The 14,831-nt window shown below is 51.6% G+C and overlaps 2 protein-coding genes across 4 annotated transcripts in view; one reads left to right on the top strand and one right to left on the bottom strand.

Moving 5' to 3' along the window:
• Positions 1–87: 87 nt before the first annotated feature.
• ddx17 (DEAD-box helicase 17) lies at positions 88–13,363 on the top strand. 3 transcript variants are annotated; one of them, XM_060044801.1, is made up of 14 exons: positions 88–388; positions 831–906; positions 1,194–1,353; positions 1,845–1,941; positions 2,139–2,272; positions 3,273–3,338; positions 3,779–3,920; positions 4,394–4,554; positions 5,001–5,173; positions 6,182–6,292; positions 7,280–7,341; positions 7,516–7,575; positions 11,626–11,865; positions 12,206–13,363. In XM_060044801.1, the coding sequence occupies exons 2-14, from the start codon at positions 857–859 to the stop codon at positions 12,649–12,651; spliced, it is 1,902 nt and encodes a 633-aa protein (XP_059900784.1). In that variant the 5' UTR covers positions 88–388; positions 831–856; the 3' UTR covers positions 12,652–13,363. The 3 variants fall into 3 exon arrangements, with proteins under 3 accessions (XP_059900784.1, XP_059900774.1, XP_059900796.1); XM_060044791.1 differs by having other exon boundaries at positions 89–293; XM_060044813.1 differs by lacking the exons at positions 88–388; positions 831–906 and adding an exon at positions 1,538–1,594 and having other exon boundaries at positions 1,213–1,353.
• A 1,227-nt stretch (positions 13,364–14,590) lies between these two features.
• The window catches only part of LOC132469832 (ADP-ribosylation factor-binding protein GGA1-like), an 11,905-nt gene continuing 11,664 nt past the window's right edge, over positions 14,591–14,831 (bottom strand). Inside the window, 1 exon segment of the mRNA XM_060067922.1 lies at positions 14,591–14,620. Within this exon segment, the coding sequence (XP_059923905.1) occupies positions 14,591–14,620 (30 nt within the window).

A 14,831-nucleotide genomic window follows, 5' to 3' on the forward strand; every position in this document is an offset into this window, starting at 1 on the left:
AAATGGAAGTAATATTGTTTTGACAAAAGTAGACCAAAGTAGCATAACAACCACCAGAGGGCGGTAGTGGGAACTGGTTATTGTACATGTCAACTAATAAAACACTTTAATCAGGCGATTGGATCAGTAAAAATACTTGAGGAACTTTAAGAATCAAGTTTGCGTTTTGTACTGTAAAATATGTCAACCTGGGGCATGCAAATAAGTTAGTTAGATAACCAGATGCTATGCAACGTTTTCTTCTTGCGGGCGGGGCTTCCAGGTCATCCCAGGCAGCTCGCTGTACTGTACAGGTACAATAACAACCACAACAACCTCTATTTAATACTTTAACTATAACAAGCGGTTAATGTGACTATGCGATGCAGGACTACGGGTCCTATTTAAAGTAATGCGGAGCTTGTCTTTTCGTTTTCCGTATTGTAACATTAAAAGTTAGTCTTGTTTACGTATCGGAGAGTCAAGACGTGACCGTGGCTAGGCCTCAACAACAAGACTCCTCGTAGGCCTAGTGGCCGAGGCTAGAACTCAACAAGAATCCTCGTAGGACTAGTGACCGAGGCTATACCTCGATAATAAGATTCCTCGTAGGGCTAGTGACCGAGGCAATACCCCAACAACAAGACTCCTCCTAGGCCTAGTGGCCGAGGCTAGAACTCAACAAGACTCCTCATAGGACTAGTGATCGAGGCTATACCTCGATAACAAGACTCCCCGTAGGACTAGTGACCGAGGCTATTCCTCCATAACAAGACTCCTCGCAGAACTGACTGCTGCTCGTGTGTTTACAGTCTTTGTTTACTACTTATTTTGACTCATATTTACTCTAGAGGTGAAAAAGCATATCCGTTACACGATGGGAGGCTCGTATGGAGACAGAGATCGGGACCGTGGACGGGACAGGGGGTGAGTAGATCCATGTCATTGGCGTGCTAGCCTGCTACTAGCGCGATAGCCCACTTTAGCAGAATGGGTCGCTAGCCTACTTTAATCCACTAGCGTATTCGGCCTACTTTAACCAACCAACCATGCTAGTAGACGTTTGCTATTTTTATTCTGAATAAAGTACGTTAATTAATATTAGTATTAGTAATAAACGGTAGTAGGCATATGACAACAACAAACAGTCACTGTGAAGATGCCAAACAATATTCCTTGCGATTAAAATGTTGGAACATTTTGAATCCCCTTAGAAGCCCTCGGTATGGATCCAGCAGGGGCGGGTCTTCTGGGAACCGGAAGTTCGGGAACCCCGGGGACCGCCTGCGGAAGAAGAAATGGGACCTGTCCGTGCTCCCCAAGTTCGAGAAGGACTTCTACAAAGAACACCTGGATGTTCAGCGGATGAGCCAGGTATCACTTTACAGCAAACACGCTCAACAAAACTACAATGTGAATACAATTTGTTTGTGTGTTCAGCACTAACAAAGTGGATGACAGTCAGGTACTCTGATTGGTAACCTGGTTAACTTTACTTACTGTCATGTAAAAACCAAAGCCTGATTTACATACCCTGGTTTCTCCCGAGGGAAACCAGGATTCAACCATCGGCCACTATCGGCTCTGTTGTCTTGGGTTAAACCACTGAGACGGGGTAAGTGTGATGGTGGATGGTTCTTTCTATTATCTTTCCCCTTACGGTGGAGGGTACTCCAAACTGAGGTGTGAGGTTATTTCATCTACGTGGTCGATAAAAAGTATAGAACGTTGGATTTAGAGTCCAGAAAAACACTTTGTTGTATGATGTTGTTATGACGTATGTATTTAACATGCATGTTGTCCCTTTGCCTCCATTATGTTACGTGTATTTACGTTTGAACCTAAATGTTGTTTGTGTTTTCTAGTATGAACTGGAGGAGTTTCGCAGCAAGAAGGAAATCACCGTCCGTGGTTCCGGCTGTCCCAAACCGGTCACCAGCTTCAGCCAGGCGCACTTTCCTCGTAAGAACTCACCGTGTGTGTGAACCCAGGGGCTCCTGTGTGTAGTGTTGTGAGCAGTACTGACGGAGTGTGCTCCTGTGTGTAGTGTTGTGAGCAGTACTGACGGAGTGTGTTCCTGTGTTTAGAGGGGTGAGCGGTGCTGATGCAGTGTGTTCCTGATGTGTTCCGATGTGTTCCTGGTGTGTTCCTCTGTGTAGAGCACGTGATGGATGTGATGCTGCAGCAGAACTTCAAGGAGCCCACTGCCATCCAGGCCCAGGGCTTCCCCCTCGCCCTCAGCGGCAGAGACATGGTGGGCGTCGCCCAGACCGGCTCGGGGAAGACTCTAGCGGTAAGACCGGGACCACAGCCTAGTCCAAAGCCTAGACCACAGCCTCGACCACAGCCTAGCCCCGTTGGGAAGACCTATTCCTAGACCTATACCACAGCCTAGCCCTAGACCGAGACCACAGCCTAGCCCTTCTGGTGAGACCTAGACCGAGACCACAGCCTAGCCCCTCTGGTGAGACCTAGACCGAGACCACAGCCTAGCCCCTCTGGTGAGACCTAGACCGAGACCACAGCCTAGCCCTTCTGGTGAGACCTAGACCAAGACCACAGCCTAGACCACAGCCTAGCCCCTCTGGTGAGACCTAGACCGAGACCACAGCCTAGCCCCTCTGGTGAGACCTAGACCGAGACCACAGCCTAGCCCTTCTGGTGAGACCTAGACCAAGACCACAGCCTAGACCACAGCCTAGCCCTAGACAGAGACCGAGAACACAGCCTATCCCTGCTGGTAAGACCTAGACCTAGACAAAGAAAAATATCCACAAACTGGAGTTGAAGTAAACATTGGGGCTTGTAGGCCGACTGCAATCGAGATAAATGATCAATACATGTAACAGATAGCGCTGATCAGAGGTCTATGAATGGAGGTCACCACTATGGATGATCAATACATGTAACGGATAGCGCTGATCAGAGGTCTATGAATGGAGGTCACCACTAGGGATGATCAATACATGTAACAGATAGCGCTGATCAGAGGTCTATGAATGGAGGTCACCACTAGGGATGATCAATACATGTAACAGATAGCGCTGATCAGAGGTCTATGAATGGAGGTCACCACTAGGGATGATCAATACATGTAACAGATAGCGCTGATCAGAGGTCTATGAATGGAGGTCACCACTAGGGATGCAATAAGAGGACTGTATGGGATGTACAGCATGTCGAACAAAAGACACGGTTGGTTTGCGACTGTCGACGTACTGTTTTTGGGTAAACAATGTCCCAAGTTGAACAGGGTTTCATCCATAGCCCTTTCTCTTGGTCTCCCCTCCCAGTATCTGCTCCCAGGCATCGTCCACATCAACAACCAGCCCTACCTGGAGCGGGGAGACGGACCCATCGTAAGTCACCAGAACTCCCGTTATCTGCCTCATGTTGTGATGTCTTCTCCTTCCTGCTTTGGTTCCTCCCCTTCCTGTTGTGATGTCTTCTCCTTCCTGCTTTGGTTCCTCCCCTTCCTGTTGTGATGTTTTCTCCTTCCTGTTGTGATGTCTTCTCCTTCCTGTTTTGGTGTCTTCTCCTTCCGGTTCTGATGTCTTCTTCTTCCTGTTGCAATGTCTTCTACTTTGTGCTTTGGTTCCTCCCCTTCCTGTTTTGGATCTCCCCTTCCGGTTGTGTTGTATTATCCTTCCTGTTGTGATGTCTTCTCCTTCCTGCTTTGGTTCCTCCCCTTCCGGTTGTAATGTCTTCTCCTGCCTGCTGTGGTCCCTCCTCTTCCTATTCCGGTGTCCTCCCCTTCCCGTGGTGACACTCCTGTGCCCCCCCCCCCCCCCCCCCTCAGTGTCTGGTGCTGGCCCCCACCAGAGAGCTGGCCCAGCAGGTCCAGACGGTGGCCGCCGTGTACGGCAAGACGTCCCGCCTCAAGTCCACCTGCGTGTACGGAGGTGCCCCCAAGGGCCCGCAGATCAGGGACCTGGAGAGAGGTGAGGGCCAGGGCTGGTCTGGGGTCTGCATGACTCTCCTCTAAGCGTTCACTCAGCTGCACTCGGTCTGAGCAACTCGGTTGTTGCGGTTGTTGTTGAGAAACTCATTCCCCGTAATGCAACAGAGATACTTAGGATAAGATGCTACACGATGCTAATTACTATTTTTAAGTGTCAGGACGTACAACATACAATAAGTGTGAAAGAGGGGGAGGGGGGTGGGGGGTAACGACCAACGGTTGGGCAACAGTAGTTGTGTAGTTGCGTAGTTGCTCCAATATTGATCGTATGTCTTGATTGTTACCTGTGAGTTGGCCTCTGCTAAATGACCGGATGAATACGTGACTGTTACTACCGTGTCCTGATCTGAAGTCTGGACACAGCACACCAGAACGCCTACATTCTGTGCCCGCATCCGATTGGTTCAGGGAAGGAAACACTCGGCACAGGTCCAATCAGGCGTTGTCTTACAGGTGTGGAGATCTGCATCGCCACGCCCGGTAGGCTGATCGACTTCCTGGAGTCGGGGAAGACCAACCTGGGGCGCTGCACCTACCTGGTTCTGGATGAGGCCGACCGCATGCTGGACATGGGCTTCGAGCCGCAGATCAGGAAGATCGTGGACCAGATCCGGGTACAGATCACCTAAATCCCAGCTATACTGAGGGAGAATACATGTGGGAGAGAATACTTAATCAATCACTGATGTTTTCGTTTTTTTATATCTGGGCGGACGCTTTCTGTTTTGAAATGGCTTGTAATGAATATTGAACCTGGGCACTGGCTCAAGAGGTAAAGCGGGCTGACTGTCTATCAGACGGTTGCCCCAGCTCTCTCCAAGCTGAGTGTCGAGGTGTCCCTGAGCAAGACGCCTCGCCCTACCTGCTCCCGCCGAGGTAGCTGTCGGGAGCAGGTAGGCAGTATTGCGCAGCGTTTTGAGGGGCAACTGGTTATAGAAGCAGTGTATAAATGCAGTCCCTTTACCATCACGCCTGGTGTTGGTGGTAGAGTAAGGGCCCGTTGGGCGCTTAGGGAGGGACGAGGGCCCCCAGTGACCCTCCCTCCTCCTGCCCTCGTCAGCCCGACAGACAGACGCTGATGTGGAGCGCCACCTGGCCCAAGGAGGTCCGGCAGCTGGCGGAGGACTTCCTGCGGGACTACGTCCAGATCAACGTGGGCGCCCTGGAGCTCAGCGCCAACCACAACATCCTGCAGATCGTAGACGTCTGCACGGAGAACGAGAAGGACCGCAAGTACGAGAGGATGTTGATGTAGTGGAGGTGGCCTTGTAGTGGAGGTGGTGTTCTAGTGGAGGTGGCCTTGTAGTGGAGGTGGTGTTCTAATGGAGGTGGCCTTGTAGTGGAGGTGGTGTTCTAGTGGAGGTGGCCTTGTAGTGGAGGTGGTGTTCTAATGGAGGTGGCCTTGTAGTGGAGGTGGTGTTCTAATGGAGGTGGCCTTGTAGTGGAGGTGGTGTTCTAATGGAGGTGGCCTTGTAGTGGAGGTGGTGTTCTAATGGAGGTGGCCTTGTAGTGGAGGTGGTGTTCTAATGGAGGTGGCCTTGTAGTGGAGGTGATGTTCTAGTGGAGGTGGCCTTGTAGTGGAGGTGATGTTCTAATGGAGGTGGCCTTGTAGTGGAGGTGGTGTTCTAATGGAGGTGGCCTTGTAGTGGAGGTGGTGTTCTAATGGAGGTGGCCTTGTAGTGGAGGTGGTGTTCTAATGGAGGTGGCCTTGTAGTGGAGGTGGTGTTCTAATGGAGGTGGCCTTGTAGTGGAGGTGGTGTTCTAATGGAGGTGGCCTTGTAGTGGAGGTGGTGTTCTAATGGAGGTGGCCTTGTAGTGGAGGTGGTGTTCTAATGGAGGTGGCCTTGTAGTGGAGGTGGTGTTCTAATGGAGGTGGCCTTGTAGTGGAGGTGGTGTTCTAATGGAGGTGGCCTTGTAGTGGAGGTGATGTCGATGTGATGGAGGTGATCTTGCAGTGGAGGTGGAGCTGCGCTTGTTAAAGGCAGAACTTATTATCCCCAATGACTCTCAAACAGTATACTGTATACTGAAATATTTTGGTCTGCAACATTAATGCTGTGTCATAAAAAAAACGTGGAAAAGGTTGACCTTTGACATCATTGTCTCAGTATTTGTGTTTTCAACAGGCGTATGAAGCAGGACTCTCTTAGATTAGCAACTAGCTGAGCTTGGCGCTATCCCTTTAAGGAGCGGGAGCTAGTGTATGTACGACTCATTCCCAACTCTCCCCCTGCTGCTCAGACTGTTCCAGCTGATGGAGGAGATCACGGAGGAGAAGGAGAACAAGACCATCATCTTCGTGGAGACCAAGAAGCGCTGTGACGACCTCACCCGCAGGATGAGACGCGACGGGTCGGTAACAAGTACAAACCTCTTTGTACTAGTAACCAGCTAAACACAAACCTCTGTGTACTAGTAACCAGATAAACACAATGAACTAGTAACCAGATAACACAAACCTCTATGTACTAGTAACCAGATAAACAGAAACCTCTTTGTGCTAGTAACTGCTGTGTTCTTTTGGAATAAGTCTGCCGAGTCAGGATCGCTTTAACTCACTTTATTTGGTAAAGTTTTGGACTATTCTCTATGAAGCAAAAGGAGGAGATTTGTATGGGCACGCGTGGAGATACACTTAGTAGGGCATCTGAAGGATGCGTTACCTGGAGCGTTCATGTGTTGTGTGTGTGTTGTGACTTATCTACTGGGCAGGCGTGGACTCAGTTATGTGCTCTGATTGGCTAAGCATGGTGCTGAACTCCCGCCCCCTGGATACCCGTATGTGTCTTTACGCTGTCCCATGCGGCTATGTGTTGGCCTTGCAACTTTGTTTGATGTTATGTGCGGGAATTACACTTGTTCTTGTGGCCTTGAGCTTCTGGGTCTCTCGAACATCTTGACCGCTCGTATCTCTAGAATTGACACATGATGAATGGCCTCCTGTATGAGCTGGACGCCTCCCTAGGCTCCGGATCCCTCCTTAGCGTGAGAAAGAAGCCTCTTTAATTGGCAATGGCATATGTGGCCTGTTGGTATGAATGTGTGAATAATGTTACACAACCAGCTAAACACAAACCTCTTTGTACTAGTTGTTTTAGCACAGATTTTAGATGCATGTCTTTAAGGAGCAGGTAGGGGTTAAGGTGAATCGTGCTAAGGGATGCATACAGGTTATTGGGGATCGAACCTCTAACCTTTCAGATGGGAGTCCAGCAGCTGCACCACAACACCTTCCTTCCCCTTTTAATCCACGGTACAAGAGCAATGGTTAACCTGGGAAACGGTTAACAGTACATTTGATCCGTTGGTTGACCGTCTGTCTGTCTGTCTGCCCTCCAGCTGGCCTGCCATGTGTATCCATGGAGACAAGACCCAGCCGGAGAGGGACTGGGTGCTCAAAGGTACAGCTTTGACATCCCATAATCTCTAAAGCTCTCTTTATAACGATTACTTTTTCACGCGAGGTTGCCTGGCAGAGGCATAAACCAAGTATGTCAAAGGCGGAAATTGATTTCAACGCCCGGACCAAACGGTAACGGAGAGACGGTGATGTCAGAACGCGTTGTGTGTTGCAGAGTTCCGGAGCGGGAAAGCCCCCATCCTCATCGCGACAGACGTGGCGTCGCGAGGTCTGGGTAGGTGACCTCGGCCCCGAGCACACCTCTCCTCCAGTACAGAGAGCCCTCATGCACACAGACGGTCATTTACATTTAGGGATTGAGTGGACGCTATTATCCAAAACAACTTACACCAAGTGCATTTGTCAGAAGAAAGAGAAACAACAATATATCACTTTCTGTACAGTAAGGAGACTCCTAGAACCAAGGGCCAAGCACTGACCATCACTAGCATAAACAAGCACCACATACACACAACTAGAGAACAGACTGCCTTCAATCAAAGACCATTTTCTAAAATGGCAACATGTTGGAGAAATAAAGCTTTTGAATTTTGAACTTTGAATAACCATAGGATGCATACAAGACTCGCTTTATTAATCCACATTCAACGCAGAGAGATACAATAAACCGGTTTATTGGAAAAGTGGATGAACATTGATACTTGACCTGGTCCTCCATGTTGCCGTGCAGGAGATCTCTCCCTGAGTGTGTGTGTGGTGATGGCTGGTTCAACCTGCTGCACAATGATTAATCAATGTGCAACAGGGGTGCAGCCTCACTCAGGCCCAGAGTCCGATCAGAAGAACAATTAGACAATTCTAAATAATCATATAGAATGATGTCATTACAACAGGAGCAGTATAACTGAATGCACACATGAAGACAGGATGTACAACAGTAGAGTGTTTGTTGCATGAGTCCACACTGAGCCCAACTCCCCGACAGATCTCAGGGCTAAGGTCCAGCCTAGTGAGTATTATGGGGTATAGTTACTACCCCGTTGAAGCACCTTAACTCATTGAGCTGTATCCATTAGCCGCGATGCAGCCCCCGACCAAGTGACCAGTCCTTGACCTAATTCTGTGTTCATTTGTTTCCTTTCGTTTTTTTATTTTTGTTTTTTTGTTTCCAAGTCTCTCTTCCGGCAACTAGAAGCGCACAGGCCCTCGGAGCCTGCGGCCGGACCTAGGCATGACTAATCGAATCCAGAGTTGGGGAGAGAGACGGCCTGGCTAATCAATCCCAGACCGGGCCATCTCCACTGAAAGCCCAGAGCCCCCCCCCCTCCCAGGACCGCCTGGGACGCGAGTGGGGGGGGGGATTGAGCGAGGGCTGCCCCCTGGGTTCTAAATTGGGGGCCCCTGCCCTGGGGGTCAGGGGTCGCCGGCCCCCTGCTGAGCGGGGGGGCGAGGGGGCGATGCCGGCCTGACGCACCACGACCACGGCAGCGTGTCGGAGTTCACTGTGGCCCGCGGCACATTGAAGCTACTCTGATAGGCTGGTGGCAGCTGCGAGACGCTCTGATAGGCTGACCCCAGATCAGGGCCACTCTGATAGGCTGACCCCAGATCAGGGCCACTCTGGTAGGCTGACCCCAGATCAGGGCCACTCTGGTAGGCTGACCCCAGATCAGGGCCACTCTGATAGGCTGACCCCAGATCAGGGCCACTCTGGTAGGCTGACCCCAGATCAGGGCCACTCTGATAGGCTGACCCCAGATCAGGGCCACTCTGATATGCTGATTTTAGCTGAGCTACTGACCTAGTCCGATTACAGATGAGAGCTATTCTGATACCCTGATGGGCGCTTAAGAAGCAGAGCTAATCTGTTTACAGCCTTTCTCTGATAACAGAACACAGGGCACCTCTGATGGGCCATTAGCAGCTAAAGCTCCCCCGATAGGCCAGTTAGAGCCTGGCCCTGATTCAAGAGGTACATTTCAGCGCAGGGCTACTCTGATAGGCCCTTCAGACACAGGGCTACTCTGATAGGCCCTTCAGAATCAGGGCTACTCTGATAGGCCCTTCAGACACGGGGCTACTCTGATAGGCCCTTCAGACACGGGGCTACTCTGATAGGCCCTTCAGACACAGGGCTAGTCTGATTCCAGCTAATATCACTCCAATAGGCTAATAGCATTCCAGGGCTTCTCATAGGCTGGTGAGGGCTCCACTCTGATCAGAGGTCAGTCCTACTCTGGTCTGCTGTACTTTGATTGGACGTCAGTCCCCAGCTGCGGTGGTGCGTTGAAGACAGACAGACAGGCTGAGCCGCCGGGCCCCCGTTCGTCCGGCCCCCCTCTCCTCCGGCCCCCACGCCCCCCCGGCTGTGGAGCCTCCCCCTGGTGGACGTCATGTCTGGTCCTGGCTGGCAGGGGTCCCGGCCTCAAGAAGACTCCTCTGTTAGGCACTCTCCTTCACCTCCTCCTCACTGACCTCCGTCTCTCTCTGTTACTCTCCCTCGCCTCCTCCTCTCTCTCTCTCTCTCTGTTACTCTCCTTCCCCTCCTCTCTCTCTCTCTCTCTGTTACTCTCCCTCCCATCCTCCTCTCTCTCTCTGTTACTCTCCCTCCCCTCCTCCTCTCTCTCTCTCTCTGTTACTCTCCCTCCCCTCCTCCTCTCTCTCTCTCTGTTACTCTCCCTCCCCTCCTCCTCTCTCTCTCTCTGTTACTCTCCCTCCCCTCCTCCTCTCTCTCTCTGTTACTCTCCCTCCCCTCCTCCTCTCTCTCTCTGTTACTCTCCCTCCCCTCCTCCTCTCTCTCTCTGTTACTCTCCCTCCCCTCCTCCTCTCTCTCTGTTACTCTCCCTCCCCTCCTCCTCTCTCTCTCTGTTACTCTCCCTCCCCTCCTCCTCTCTCTCTGTTACTCTCCCTCCCCTCCTCCTCTCTCTCTGTTACTCTCCCTCCCCTCCTCCTCTCTCTCTGTTACTCTCCCTCCCCTCCTCCTCTCTCTCTCTGTTACTCTCCCTCCCCTCCTCCTCTCTCTCTGTTACTCTCCCTCCCCTCCTCCTCTCTGTCTTCTTCCCTCACCTCCTCTCTCTCTCTGTTAGACTCCCTCCCTTCCTATAGTCTGCGTCCTTGTAGATCTTTGATGTTTCCTCTCTAACTTGTATTCCCGATCCTCCTTCCTCCCACCGCTATTCTTTCTAACCCTCTTTCCTCTCTGTTTCTCCCTCTATTTGGACCCCTGACTGTCTGTCCTTGAAGCCTCTTTACCTTAAGAGCTCTTGGCAAACGGACTAAGTCCTCCTCAAGTCTTGAGTTGTAGTCAAGCTGCGCCGAATTATCGACTCCCCCTCCCCCCCATGTTCTTCACACCTCTAGAAGCCACCTGAGTGGTGGCCTTAAAGGGGCAGAGCGCAACAAACCCCCATCCCCCCTCCCCCTAGTGTCTGTTTCTTGTTACTGCACTGGAACCCTGGGCTCTTGGGTGCACTGCCAGCCCCCCCCACCACCACCAAAAATCGTCCCCCCACAGTCTCCTGTTATATTTCACCAGGCCTGCCATTACCAAACCGACAAGTTCATCACTAGCCCCCGTTAGATTGGCCCTGGCCCTAAGCCCCGCCCCTCCGTCAGCTGGCCCCGCCCACCAATGAAGAAGAGGGGTGTGGTAAGCAGACCGCACCCGGAGCGCCAGGGCCTTCGTGATTGGTGGAGGACGGACAGCGGGGTTTGGGGGAGGAGCTTTGGTCTGGTCCACTCTCCTTCCGCCCCTGCAGTCCCCTCTCTCACCACCGGAGGGGGCTAGGAGGGCAAACGGTCAGGGCAGCTCTAAAGCTAGGAACTCAGGGTAAGTACGTCCACTCCACCCCCCACCTCCACCTCCCTGTGCCCGCCTCCGTCGCCTCGGTGGAAACGGGGGACGTTTTGTTTTTTGTTTCTTTCCCTCCGATCTGCAGTGGTTTTCCTGAGCCCTAGTCCGCACTGTAATAAGAAACAGACCTCTGGTTAGTTCACAACGTCCCCACGCCATCCACCTAGTCATCCACGCAGTCTACCTTCAGTTTGAGACCCGCTATGTTGTGGCAATACCTAATTTGTCTGGTTTGGTAGATCGTATTTAACTACATTTTGTAAATCACAATTGGCATGTTGAGTGAAAATGAGTAATTTGGTTGGTGACCAGCAGGTAAGTGAGGCTTTAGAAGCAGCTGTCTGTCGATAATCAACCAGAAGCCGACTCCAGTACATGACATGTCTGACCTCTGTGACGGCATCAGCTCCACCTCGTTCCAACTCGTTTTTCTCTCTCTCTCTCTCTCTCTCTCTCTCTCCCCCACCCAAGACGTGGAAGACGTGAAGTTCGTGATAAACTACGACTACCCCAACTCGTCGGAGGACTACATCCACCGCATCGGGCGCACGGCGCGCAGCACCAACACAGGCACGGCCTACACCTTCTTCACCGCGGGGAACCTCCGCCAGGCGCGCGCGCTGGTCCGTGTGCTCGAGGAGGCGCGCCAGACCGTCAGCCCCAAGCTGCTGCAGCTGGTCTCCAGTGGCGGCGGCGGCGGCGGAGGTGGAGGTGAGGGGCGTGGTTACTTCCTGCTTCCTGTCGGCGCCGATTCACGCGGAATCCCTTGTCCGATGGGTTGATACGTTTGAGCTTTCGATAAACGTATAGGATTTGCATGTTTAGATTGATCAAAACTTTGAGCGTCTTTTGATAAGTAAATACGTCTTTTGATAAACAGAGACATTTAGATAAAGACTTAAGTATATTTAGATAAATAATAAAGTTAGCAATTTTCGCTAAATAATCGTATTGTCTCTCGATATACTCTGAGGTTTTTCGATCAATAACTACGCTAACTACGGCTGTTTGCAGCGCCCCAGATCACCTTGTCTCCTCCGTCCGTCTCCAGGGGGGCGTTCCCGTTTCGGTGGCTCCTCCGCCGACAACCCCAACCTCATGTACCAGGACGAGTGCGAGCGCCGCATGCGCCCGGGGGCGGGGGGCGGGTCCAAGGACAGCCGGGGCAGCGGCGGCGGGAGCAGCAGCCTCGGGCGGGTCGGGCGGAGCCGGGACGCCGACCGCGCCTCCTCCTCTGGCTCCTCCTACAGGGACCGGGACGGGGGGCGGAGCCAGGGCTCTGGCTCCTCCTTCCCCTCGTACCAGAGCGGCTCCGGGGCCGGCGCTACGTCGGTGACCAGCGGGGGGGCCGTGGGCCCCGCCCTGCCCCTGGCGGGCCCCCAGCCCCTGATGGCCCAGCAGTTCACCCCCACCCAGCCGAGGATGGGCCTCATGGGACACTCCCCCTTCCAGTTCGCCCCCCCGCCGGCCCCCACTGCCGCCCCCACCAGGAAGTGAGCGTGTGGAGGTGGTTGTACACTCGCACCCCGCACGTGTCACTTCCTGTGGGCGGTTCCCGGCGAACAGCATGTATTAGAAAGGTCTGGTCCTCATCCAGTCTGTTGTCGAAGGTTACGGATCGCTCTGTAATCGTGTTCGATGAGCGAGTGGCATATTAAGGTTTAGTTGGAGGGGCTAGCTAGAGTAGCAATGTTGAATATAGTTGGGTTTAGTGAAAGTCGACATGTTTTCAGACTGAACTCATGTGTGTTTTTGATCAATGGGAGCCAGGTGTTTTGGCAGCCGAAGAGGGGAGCTTGGTTCTCTGATGGTTGGTACTGATGGGGGTGAAGTTAGCCACTACGATCAACTTGTTTAGTCGGGTTTTCAGTTGATGGTGTGGCTTTTGCCTTTAGGTGTTTCAAAAGGTAGGTTCCTTAGTTAACTTGTTTGATATGAAACCTGTTGTTACTTTTGTATATTCTATCAAAAAACCTTCATTTGGAATGGTAACCTGCTAAACGTAATCAAACCTTTACTTTCTTTTTAGCTTTTTTAGTGTATGTATTAGTTGTATACATAAGAGTAGTTTTTAGTTGCATTAATTGAAGGGTCCTCTGGCTGAACACTGAATTTGAATATGCTTTCTTTAGGCCAAACGTAATGGTGAGTCTTTTTTATATATATATATTTCCCCAGGTTTCAATAAAGTCCTTCAGTGTAACATCCATGTGTGGCTCACATTTATTCCACTGTAGATCTCAGGCCCACCAAATCAGATAGCTTGGATTGGACACATAATCATCCAATTAACAGATGCTACATCAATAGTTGACCAATTAAATAAATTAAGAGTTTAAATGAACAGATCAGAATGTCTCAGTAGCAGTCAGCAAATAGAGCTTTGCTGCTGTTGGCCACTGCAACTAAATAACCCCTGTTGTGTTTACATGACACAAGGGTCAAGGGTCTAACAATATGACAAGCCATGTCTGGGTTTGGTTCTCCTTTAGGTTCTAACTAGTGGCCCAGAACATCACCGGTGCTCAGAGGGAGTAAATCAAGACCAACTGAATGGAAACGGCAATAAGGGGTGAGAAAAACAGGGCTCGACCCTTCTAAGTTATGTTATTTAATATGACATACATTCTCTAAATATAATTAAATATAATTAACTGACATAAACCCAGGCACGAGACAAAATCCAAACCAGATTGCCAAGATAAAGACTGTTTTATTTTCCTTGATGTATATATATTATCAGTGCACCGCTCCACCCCCGCTGGTATGTACAAGGAATGTGATCAGAGGCCCGGCATGTAGACCAGACCAGCGGAACCAGAGGAACCAGAGGAATCAGACCAGGGGAACCAGAGGAATCAGACCAGGGGAACCAGGGGAACCAGACCAGGGGAACCAGGGGAACCAGACCAGGGGAACTAGAGGAACCAGACCAGGGGAACTAGAGGAACCAGACCAGTGGAACTAGAGGAACCAGAGGAACCAGACCAGGGGAACTAGAGGAACCAGACCAGGGGAACTAGAGGAACCAGAGGAACCAGACCAGGGGAACTAGAGGTACCAGAGGAACCAGACCAGGGGAACTAGAGGAACCAGACCAGGGGAACTAGAGGTACCAGACCAGGGGAACTAGAGGAACCAGAGGAACCAGAGGAACCAGACCAGGGGAACTAGAGGAACCAGACCAGGGGAACCAGAGGAACCACACCTGGGGAACCGGAGGAACCACTGGCCTGTAGACCAGGCCAGGGGGTCCGGAGGAGGGGAGATGGGGGCAGTGTTTCACTGTAAACTGATGTTGATGTGATTCTGGCGGGGGCTTCAGATCTCACCCGGTAAAACGACCGTTGTGGTGCTGTGACGATGGGGAGGAGTCGGACTCGGGATCGGGGAGGGGGTCGGGGGGTGACCCAGGTTTCGGGTGGCAGCACGACGATTAACGAGAAACCAAAGAACTGAAGTGAAACTGCAACACAGGCACACATGGCAGAATGAACCTCACCAGGGTCATCTGCTCGTCCAGACACGGGAACCTTTACTAGTCGTTAGTGTCTTTTTTCCCCAAAATTGATTTAGTTGATATTCATCCCTCACAGGCCAGCAGGAGAAACTCAAGAGAAGTGAAGAATCTGAGCTTGTTTCCCCCTCTCTGTTGCAACGCTGAAGTGATGCGGAGG

Source organism: Gadus macrocephalus, chromosome 2 (genome assembly GCF_031168955.1).
Source record: "Gadus macrocephalus chromosome 2, ASM3116895v1".
Taxonomy (NCBI): Eukaryota; Metazoa; Chordata; class Actinopteri; order Gadiformes; family Gadidae; genus Gadus; species Gadus macrocephalus.

Bases quoted from the DNA above. Each gene is read 5' to 3' on its own strand.
- ddx17 (XM_060044801.1), top strand. From the start codon at position 857: ATGGGAGGCTCGTATGGAGACAGAGATCGGGACCGTGGACGGGACAGG. The intron at 3,339-3,778 runs GTAAGTCACCAG...CCCCCCCCTCAG, and splicing joins AGCGGGGAGACGGACCCATC to TGTCTGGTGCTGGCCCCCAC. The intron at 3,921-4,393 runs GTGAGGGCCAGG...GTTGTCTTACAG, and splicing joins GATCAGGGACCTGGAGAGAG to GTGTGGAGATCTGCATCGCC.